Raw genomic sequence first — 10,986 nt, 5'->3', positions numbered from 1 at the left:
GGAGTCCCTCTCTAACTTCAAGAAGCTCTTGAAAGCTCTTCTGAGAACACTTTCTCTTAGAACACCTCTAAATCCTAAGCTAACATGCACTCCCTGTGCTCTTCTTCTATCCCCTTACAATTACCCTGTATTGATTGCACTTTTTGTTAACTCTTACTTCTTTCCCAAGGTATTTACCCCAGTGATGCCATATGTGCTATTAGCTCTTACATTGCTTTGGATAAAAGCATCTGCCAAATGAGTAAATATAAATGTGAATGCTGTCATCACCATTTTTGTTATTATTGTGCTGTTTTACACAAGCTGTTATTAAAAACTCCCCCTGGTAAGTTTGTTGTCCACCAGTTTTGTTCATAGAAAAACTAAAGACACACTTTTGAAAGATTGTATTAAAAAAGACAACAAGAAGTGCAACAAATACAATGAAGATTTAAATCAAATTTTGTTTGTACAACTATTATTATTATATACTCAAAAAATATTTAAAGTTTTTACAATCCAACTATTATTTACAACTATTAACAATTTAAAATAGCCCACATTTCATGTTAAGTTTGACCTTATTTCCTCCAACACTGGTACAACAACACTCCTGGAAAAGACTGCAACAGAGTGCAATACAACTACAACAAATACAATGAAAACAAAATATAAATACTTTAATAAACAATATTGTACAACTATTGGTAGGTGCCCTGAAGTACTGACATAAGCTGGGGTACTACTGACAATAGACTAAAGGTTTATCCAGCTGTTGTGAGGATCTGAGGTGTCAGAAAGGGTCCTGGTGCTGGGGTGTGCCTGACCCTCTCTAGCAGCCGGTGCAGATGCTCCTGTCATGCTGGCATGGGTTCAGCAGGGAGCAGTGTTGCTTCCTGAAGAGGCTCTTCAGACTCAGGGAGGGCTGGAGGCAATGTAAAGCCCTGGAGCTACACAGAGAGCTTCTGCTTCTTCTGCTGGTTGTTGACACTGGATGAGGGTGTTCTGGTTCACCTGCACCACCTGCATCTCTCTTCCTTGCATCATCAGGGAGTTACCAAATACCAGCTGCCGAGTTTTATGATAGTATCTCAAAATTAAGGACCACCTTGAATCTGCCATTTTTCCCATCCTAACCGGGCTTGGATGAAGGTTGCAGAGTATTATAAAAATGTTCTCCACCAACTGACAGCAGTCAGGCCACTACCTAACATGCAACAGGCAGTGCTCTCATCGCGTTTTTGAGGGCTTCTTTCATATCCTGCAACTTCTACTCAAAAGTCTCCTGTGATGTCCTGTCGCATAAACCACCCACTCACCTTCATCCAGGCTCTCCCACAGTGCAGTTCACCTGCTGACCGCTGAGACAGAGAGAGGTCTGATCCCAAAGCTCCACCAAATACTCAGCAAGTCTTTCCACAAGCTGGTACCCAGGAACATTTTGGTCATCATCAGCCTATGATGAAAGACTTGATAAAACAGCAATGAAAAACCTTCTCTGACTTTTAATGACACTATAGCCATTTGACACATAAAACATACAAAAGCATGTAAGTACAGACAGTGAGTATAAATAATGACAGAAGCACTACTCCAAATTCTGACAGCATAATTAAGCAGCCGAGATATGTATTGTTCCTTAGTTCTGTGGGTGTAATGTTCCAGGTGTGTGGCTGACTAATAGTGGAGAGCTAGTCTCATTTCAGTATACCAACATATCATACCTACATATATTGATCATCTTGACACTTACCATACTTTCATCTTGCATATCAACTACAGCCCCAGAGGACGAACTGGAAGGCAAAATGGAGGCACAGGAGCCAATTGCACATGTGCTGGGAGCCAGGGAGGATGTGCTAGGGTGGAGGTGGCACAAGGCATGGTGGATGTATTTGGAGCCAGGGTGGAGGTGGAGAGAGCTAGTGTGAGCTAGTGCTTCACAATATTGCGGAAAAAGTGCATTGTGATGATTATGATTTAAAGTTAGTGAGAGTTGCTTTGCTAATCATGCTGGACTGTTGCTGGATGTCACAAGCATACCTGAAATGTACAGAATTATTCATTCATTCCCTTATTGGTTTATTTAAAACAGGGTCATTGTACAATAAATTTAACTAAATAAAGCACAATGCTAATTTCCAGGGCATTAAGTGCTTGTTGAAACAGTTTACAATGTCGTTGTATTGTTGTTACAGTAGAGGCAACAAAGAATCACTTTCTCTTAATATATTTTTTATGATTATAAACGTGTAATTTTTGTGGACTTCAATGCTAAAATTTTTCACCTCGGATCTGCCATGATGTGTAGGCCTAGTTATTGATAAATATCTTTGTAACTGTACAATTATCTTCAGCTGTGATTTCACTCTCAGCATTTCGTTTGTTCCATTAATTAATGCTAATGTTATCCACAATGTAAAAAGTTTAACTTTGAACTAAGGACTCCGTAAGAGAATGTTAAGTCAAAAGTGGTTTAGCTTTTATGCCCAACTTCATTTTGTACAAGACTATTAGAATCTGGATCTTAGCTGGTCTGACGTTAGTTTGGCTGTTGGTTGTTGTGAGGCCAGTGCATGTGCATCATAGCTGCAACTGTATTTAAGTAACTAAGAATACATTTGAATTTGATTAAACCGTGTTCGATTTTCCCTGAGAGGATAATTTCAGTGGTTTGAGTCTTTTTAGGTTAGGATCACCTCAAACATATCTGGTGCTGCAGGTCCAGCTGTTCCCGAACAGTCTCAATGGTCGACAGATAGTTCAGGGTGCCCACAGTACACCCGAGTTTCTCTGTTACCATCAGGTAATATGTGTCGATGTCAAGGACCTTCTGAACCCTCAGCTCTCAGTGGGGGAGGATTTGAAACTATCTACTGTGTGACCCACATTGCCTTATTTGGACCGTAGACTGTTTATACAAATATTGAATGCAAATATTTTTATTATACTTTTTTCAGATAATAATATCTTCATGTGTAACAATTATTTTTTCTTACATAATTCCTCGTATAAGCATAAGAAACATGCTTATAGGAGCCATTTTTCTTCTGGTAAATGTTGGAGTTTTCAGAATGACAGCCAGCAATGGAAAGATCCGTTCCCCAGCTCATGTGATGAGCTTTTTGCTGTAGGCATTCTGGTCCTGCAGGTAGTTTTGACTCCTCCTCCACTGAGAGCTGACAATTACAAAGTTCGTTGGCTTCATCCACTGTGAGGACCCCCGGCCCTGCTCCATTCCGCTGTCGTGCCGAAAAATGTTATCGTCTGCCTAAAATTGATGTTTGGTAGGCCTATGTGTAATATCTTTGTTTATATTTGGAAAATGGGCTGTAGCCTAATTAACATGACTTACTGCCAACTTAGATATAAAATGAAGACAATTTTGCAATTATCCTTATGACTCTGCATTATTTTACTTGCTGTGTAGGCCTACCAACCAATCCACTGTGATCTGCCAGGAGCCCACGAAGCGCATTCACATCCCCACCAGTCGCCAGCCGCTGTCCATGTACAGCCGGGCATGCTCTCCCGCCGGGACCATATTAAAGCCAGTATTACCTCCATATTTGGTTCCATCTTAAAGATGGACTCAAAATTACCAAAAAGGTAATAAATTATCTGACTGTAAGAGATTCCCATGAGAACATTACATATGCAGTAAATTTGTGCTGCGTAATCAATATAGCCTACACAACTGCTATAAATGACGTGTAATCTTAAACATCAAATTCCAGATAACAAATAAGCTGGATGCCACGGCCATCTTCCATCATACTCTGAGGAATAGTTAGATTGTACTGGGTGTCTGTTCTAATAGAAAAGTCTGTCTCTCTGTGTTGTCTGGGCGTGGCTTCTCACTCTGGGCCTCGCACTCCACCTCCACCTGCACACCTGATCCACATTCCACTAATCAAGACTCTGCAGTATATCAACCGGGTCCTTCACCTCACTCGTCACCAATTCGTCAGCTTACTTAAGTGGTATTTGCGCTGCGGGCTACAAATCGCCAGTTTTATAGTTTGTTTCTTGTGAGTTTACCTTGTCTCTCTGTGCTCAGGATCACTGCCTGCCTGGAGATCCTGCCCTTGCCTCGCTCAGCTCACGGCCCGCCTGGAAATCCACTCGCTGGTCTCCATTCCCTGGTCTGCCCTCTGCTCCGCTGTCACACCCTGTTTTTTCGGTAAACTTTAAATTCCTGGATTTAAACCTGCCCCGAGTCCGCTCTTGAGTCCGTTCACCTAACCTGCCATAACATGCACAGAGGATGAAACGCTTATTATTCCAAAATAAAAGGGATCTCCGGCCTGCATACACTAAACCAGTGGTTTGCAAACTTTTTCACGTCAAGGAACCTAAACTGGCACAAATTAGACCCCCCCCCCCTCATTTGATAAGACTTTGTGTGTATGAAACCCATGACAAAAATAGTCATACTTCCTGTCACTGTTACTTATTAATGGAATTATAGTGAAAATAACTTATTCCCCTTTTTTCTGGGGACCCCTGGAACCCCCTTAAGAACCACTGCGGAGAACCACTGCCCTAAATAGTAAAAAAAACACAAAGTAATTTGTACTTTGAGTAGTTTATTTACCGAGAACTTGTATACTTTTACCTTATAAACTAGATGGCATAATCATAAGTATCATAAACAGGGCTTCAATATTGATTATTAATTATCACAATATATGTCAACACATTATTTCTTTCAAGTTTAAAGGCTGATTTTTGTTAAAGTTAAAGAAACCAGATGGTTAATTTTGGTTTTAAACTTTTCTTTATGGTCAGAACATGACACAACACTTGCCACACAGTGGATCACTATATGCATGAGTAAAAATAAGTAAAATCTTTTTTCAATCCCTTTTCCTCAACAAAATAAACAGCCTATCTTAATAGAAAACAATAAGCGCTAGTTTGTTTGTGATTCAATTAAAATGAATTAAAACAAACATATGTTATATTGTTATTGAAAATTATTGTTTTATTGCCCAGCCCTAATCATAAATAAAAGCTGTAATTAAAAAATGTTCTCACCTGCAAACTAAGAAGACCGCTCGCCATGATGGCTCTGATTTGTATCGGCGTACAGTGAAAGGGCGATCCTTATCAGAGCCAACATGGCGCGTCTCCCCTTTTAAAAAACAAACCAATCAAATTCATGGAAGATTTTTCTATCCAATCAAAATCCATTTGAGAGGAGGGGACTCCGGAACCAGGAGGAGCTGTTTTTGGGGTGTTGTGAATTTGTGTTGCGAAGAAATCTCGAGTGGGAGTTGTCGGGCTGATTTGTTGTGCATTTTGTCCGTCAAAAACGCACCGATTACCGACGCGCCAGCCGCAGCCATGCCCGGGATAGAGAAGCTGCCGATAGAGGAGACGCTGGAGGACAGTCCGCAGGTAACACAAGCTCTCTTCCCTGGAGGCTTCAGTTAGCATGCTAACGTTAGCCGCTTCTACGGCTAGGCTAGTAGTCTTTGTAGGCTCAGTGTTTGCCAACAACCAGCGGAGAAGATACCAAGATCAGGCGGCATGCTAACCGCTAACGGCCCAGCCAACCGAAGCTGTCAAACGGGAAGCTCCTGCTGTGCGTCGGCTTCAAAACGTGACGGCTTCACCGATCAGCTGGTGGAGGTTCCCGTCAGGATGAGAGGTCTAAATGTCAAACGGAGGCACAGCATTTTGTGTTGGTTTGCACAGAAATAAACTCGTTAAGTTACATTTAGTTAGCCGGGTACTTCCTTAGCCACTTGGGTAGCTCTTTCCCCTGCTCCTTAAGTGTTATGTAATGTTATCTTTCTGAGGTGTCATCCTGCTGCTTTGTGTTATTGTTAGAGTCACACATAGCAGAAAGATGCAGCTAAAACACCTGCTGTGACATCACTGATTGAGGTGTGGCCACAGTGTGATTTGATCAATCTGTAGATATTGTTTGGATGTTGCAGTGGAGTCCTTTTGCCTGTATTATGGTAAATAATCTGTATTTGTAAAGCGCTTTTCTACTCTTTACCCTACCACCCAAAGCCACAGCCACCTCGAGTTCCACTTTTAGTTTGTCTCTCATTTTGTTATTTGGATTCACTGGATAACTGGTATCACAAAAAAGTATATCAAGTTATCTGTTACTGCAGGGTTTTCCTACGCAGTTGTGAGTTTGTATAAAATATACAAACTGTATAAATATAAATACAGGTATATCACAATCCTTGTACGCTTAATACATGGTGCGACCTGTCTTTTTATAAATTTGTGGGACAAGACCCACTATGAGGTATTTATATTATCTCTCGACGGATGAGGTGACAATGACAATAACGGATGAGCTAAAGACAACACGTGCAGTGGACACACCTTGAGAACACTAATGTGCTGTGTGGGCAGGTAGCAGGTGTTGATTTACATAGATAGTTGTGGGTTTGGTTTGTGGCAGTTACACAGAAGAGGTTTTATAGATCAGTCAAATGATTATCACTGACCTCGTTTACACGCATTTTTGTGTACAGACACGCTCTCTGCTGGGGGTGTTTGAGGAGGACACTGCAGCCATCTCCAGCTACTGCACACAGCTCTACCAGGCCATGCAGAGGATTTATGATGCACAGGTACACACACACACACACACACACTATTGACAGGTGTATTGCCACTGGCTTTGCAGGTAGGGCAGAACATACAGAAACATTAATAAGTCACAGCTGACTGGGAAATGTGTCTGTTTTCTCCATCAGAATGAGCTGAGTGCTGCAACACACCTGACCTCCAGACTACTGAAAGAGTATGACAAACAGGTAGGCCAGGTCACCTCCTGCCGTATGACACTAGCCACAGGCCATATAACTATAGCCTATTATGACCATTATACTTGTTGTTAACTATCAGCCTTATAAAAATACCCATCTGTATTAAAACACCAGTTATCTGCCTTACAGTATAATGCTATTCCCCAGTCTTATAACTGACTAGTAACAGACTGCAAACTAGTAACACTAGCCACTGGCCTTTTCTGTTACTTCACACATGTATGCCTTCATTACACCTCTGGTTATATGATTTTACACATTTAAAGATTTTTACAGCTAGCTATGATTGAAATCTGTGGCAATCTGTCTGTCCGACAGTTTTGTAAGAATTTTGATGACCCCTGACCTTTGCTCTAGAGGCAACTTCAGGTCTACATTTAACCAACATTTATTCCATGACGTGCTCCATTCCTCCACTTTGCGTTTCATGCTTATTTGCTGCTGCAGGGACATATTTTCCTCACAGGATTCAATCTAATCCATTCCTCTATGTTGCTGCTGTTGTCTGCAGCGTTTTCCTCTAGGGGGCGATGATGAGGTGATGAGCTCCACCCTGCAGCAGTTTGCAAAAGTCATTGATGAGGTAAGATTGAATACAAACACACCGAGCTCTGTCTGCTGCTGTCAGGCGGGTTTGTTTTATCCTGCTGGATGTGCCACATGGGCAGGTTTTTACCTGACATAAAGTGACGTCACAATCGATTTACTATTAACATCTGGGAGAAGGAGAGCACACTGCGTTCTTCTATGGTCACACTGTGATCGTTCAGCTTATTCATCCTTAACTTTCTCTCTCTCTTTCTTTCTAGTTGAGTTCCTGTCATGCTGTCTTGTCCACCCAGCTTGCAGATGCCATGATGTTTCCTGTTACTCAGTTTAAAGAGAGAGACCTGAAGGGTAGGAAACATGCAAACCTTCACATGCAGTAAACTAATAATCCGACCCTGCCACTTCTCTGGCTTAAAGAACTACAACTTAGAAAAATGAGCAACCAACAAAGGTTTTGTTGTTGACAAAGTACACTACATCACCAAAAGTAGCATTAGTGAGGTCACCCACTGATGTTGGGAGATTAGGTCTGGCTCGTAGCCGATGTTTCACTTCATCCCAAAAATGAGGGCATTTTTTAATGGACCATGTTTTGTGCATAAAGATATGTCATGAAACAGAAAAAGGTCTTTCCCAAACTGACTGTTCCCACACAATTGGAAACACACTGTTGTCTAAAATATAAGAGTTCGGTTTAGTGGAACCAAGGGGCCCAAACCGGGGAAAGGTCCACTTCTACTAATGTGTGGTGTCCACATAAACAGAAACAGCTGGAATATCCCTTACACTATAACTTGTTCTTTTTGTTTTCATGTCCTTCTCCAGAAATCCTCACGCTGAAAGAAGTCTTCCAAATAGCCAGCAATGGTGAGTTAGTACTGTTAAACTGCTATATTTTTATAATAATATCAGCCCTACAACGGGGCTTGATGCTGCTGTGCACATATTCAAATAATGTCCACCTGACGTCTGCTTTTAGCTCAGATAAGAAAAGATGAGAATCTACAGTCGCTTACTCTGTCAGAGACTTGGGCAGAGTTAGTTTGTCGCATCACAATGTAAAGATAAATACTTAATCTGAAAGAACAAAATGTGCAAATATCTGTGTCAGTATGATTCTTTTGTTCCAGATTATCTGCACATTCAGTGAAAACCCACAAAACGCTCATTTGTTGAGGTTTAACTACACTTAAAGGGAAATTCAGCTTGTTTTAATGGTTACTGGCAGAGTGTTTTTGTCTTTATTTCAGTAACTGCTTTATATACTATCCTTTTTAACCTGTGTAACTGTATATTCAAAAAACAAGATTAAAAAAACATGTTTTACCACCAAAAAAAGTCTTACCTGCCTGATTCTGTCTGCAGATCATGACACAGCCATTAACAGATACAGCCGCCTGTCCAAGAGGAGAGACAACGAGAAAGTAATCACACTCCTCACATTAGGTTTATCATTCAGTACTTCAGTAAAGTAAAATGTAATACTAACCTTGTAGGTTATTCTTTATTTCACGGGTCTGTAATTTCTAGATAATTTCCTTAAAAGAACTTGTTGACAGGGAAAATACATTGTGTAGTTGGTTATGTTAATAACAAGTGATTGAGATGAACTGTTCCATATAAACCCAAGTAAAGTATCTATTCAATTTCCTGTAGACAATTTTCACATTTTGCGTGATCAGTTGACCTGTTGTGCAACTCAGCGGAATTAAATCATTGCCAATTTCATTTATACTAAATTACATTAGAAATATCTGTAGAAATTATTAGAAAAATACAGACTTGTGAAATAAACAGTTACCAACTTCTGGTCTGCTTTTTAGCATTTTAGCCCATTAACCTCTAATTGTTTATTTTTTACATTATTGTTGACCACTTTATCGCAAACTTCTGTTTTAGATTATATTAGTTAGGCATTTCAGTTTGTTTCTATGAAAATCAACTTGAAGAGACCTCAAACCTGCTTCAGAGTAACCCCATTGGTCAGTTGTATTTTTTATTGAGAGTGACGGTCTGTAATTGTTGTGTGGGGATGCAGATGTGTCTTAAAAACTCTCCTATATGTCTGCAGCAAGGTCTAGATTTCTGCAGGTTGATTTGCATAGAAAGGATATTACCTCAGTATGTGATATTTCGTCAGTATATGATCTTTCCTCATTACTGAAATAACAGGAAGTCGTGTGTGTGTGTGTGTGTGTGTGTGTGTGTGGCAGTTGCGGGCGGAGGCTGTGGAGGACGTCTACACCTCTCGCAAGAAACAGCACCAGACCATGATGCACTACTTCTGCTCTCTTAACACACTTCAGTACAAGAAGAAGACGGCTCTGCTGGAGCCGCTGCTGGGCTACATGCAGGCCCAGGTACACACACAAACCAATGTACACAAATACACACACACTCACAGATGGGTGTCCTTCATCAGGAACAACTGTAAAGGAGAAGTTGAGTTTGTCTCTGAGTTAACTTGTCCCGGTCAATTTCACTGACTAATTTTAACTGATGCTGGATTTAACCAGTTAAGAGTCAAATTTAATCAATCAAATAAAGTCAGAGGTTTTCCCATCTGGATCAGAGCTGTTACCAACCTGCTGATGTATCTTTATCCGTGTTTGTTCTGTGCAGATCAGTTTCTTTAAGCTGGGTTCAGAAAATCTTACCCAGCAGTGGGAGGACTTCCTGGGAACCATAGGAACCAGTGTCCAAAAGTAAGAACCCCCTAAAAGTTACTTATACCGTATATTCGTCTTTAGTTTTTTGTACATTCAAGGTCTTTAAATATTTTGTTTTATTTACTTAAACCCTATTTTAAAGCTTCAAAGGTTTTGTGGTTTTGAAGAAGTTGGAAATGTGTTAAGACATTAGTGACAAATATGAGGAGAGCATGTGAATTTATTGTGTGTGTGTGCGCGCAGTGTGCGTCGTGAGATGGAGGAGGAGGTTGGGCAGATGCAGCAGACTATCCAAGATATGGAGAGATCATGTGACCCTCTGTACGCACCGTGTGACCCTGATCCCGCCCACTCACCTGTCTGTCGCAACCTGACCAGGAAACAGGGCTACCTGTACATCCGCAAGTAGGACACAGACTCATATTTAATACTTTTATTTAATAATGTCATTAAAGCTCCCATGTGTAGAGTTGTTATCAGGTCATAGCATCATTAAAATCATGCTGAAGTTTTTGGTTATAGAAAAAAAGTGAACAATCCTGGTGAAAACTGTTTTACATAGAGCAGGTAAAATAACTTGTCACTATTTTCTCGGTAAATATTTTTCTAAAGGTGCTATTGACATGGAAAGTTCACCAAACGCTGGTAATAACCCAAGTAACAAATAGATTAAAAAAAAAAAAGTCCAGAAATTAAGTTATGTTTAATAATGTGAAATGACATGGGGAAAAAGTATTGAACACATGAAGAAAGTGAGGTGCAAAAAGGCATAAAAGACATAAGCTGAAATATATCAGTAATTAAAAAGCAATCTAGCCCCTTGTTAGTGCAAATTAACATTAGCTGGTTCAGTCCCAACTGTTGGTGAAAAAGGTGTCATTACAATGGTGTCAAATAACGAACATCGCAAGATGAGTGAAAGCACAGAGCTTACTTAAGAGCGTCGCAACCTAATTGTTACAGAACATACTGATGGCATTGGTAAC

The 10,986-nt window shown here is 40.5% G+C and overlaps 1 protein-coding gene across 2 annotated transcripts; it reads left to right on the top strand.

Moving 5' to 3' along the window:
• Positions 1-4,040: 4,040 nt before the first annotated feature.
• Positions 4,041-10,405, top strand: LOC119882024 (DCC-interacting protein 13-alpha-like; the record flags this gene model as incomplete). 2 transcript variants are annotated; one of them, XM_038692041.1, is given in 10 exon segments in its annotated part: positions 4,041-4,162; positions 6,486-6,584; positions 6,711-6,770; positions 7,294-7,365; positions 7,592-7,679; positions 8,157-8,198; positions 8,697-8,755; positions 9,545-9,691; positions 9,954-10,036; positions 10,244-10,405. In XM_038692041.1, coding segments are annotated over 9 exon segments (737 nt in total), but the record flags the coding sequence as incomplete, so codon positions are not given.
• Between the last annotated feature and the right edge of the window lie 581 nt (positions 10,406-10,986).

This window comes from Micropterus salmoides, unplaced genomic scaffold (assembly GCF_014851395.1).
Source record: "Micropterus salmoides isolate LMB-PRFRI ecotype aquatic unplaced genomic scaffold, ASM1485139v1 Ms_hic_scaffold_2844, whole genome shotgun sequence".
Lineage (NCBI taxonomy): Eukaryota > Metazoa > Chordata > Actinopteri > Centrarchiformes > Centrarchidae > Micropterus > Micropterus salmoides.
The sequence above is the reverse complement of the archived record's forward strand: the minus strand, read 5'-3'. Positions and strand labels throughout refer to the sequence as shown.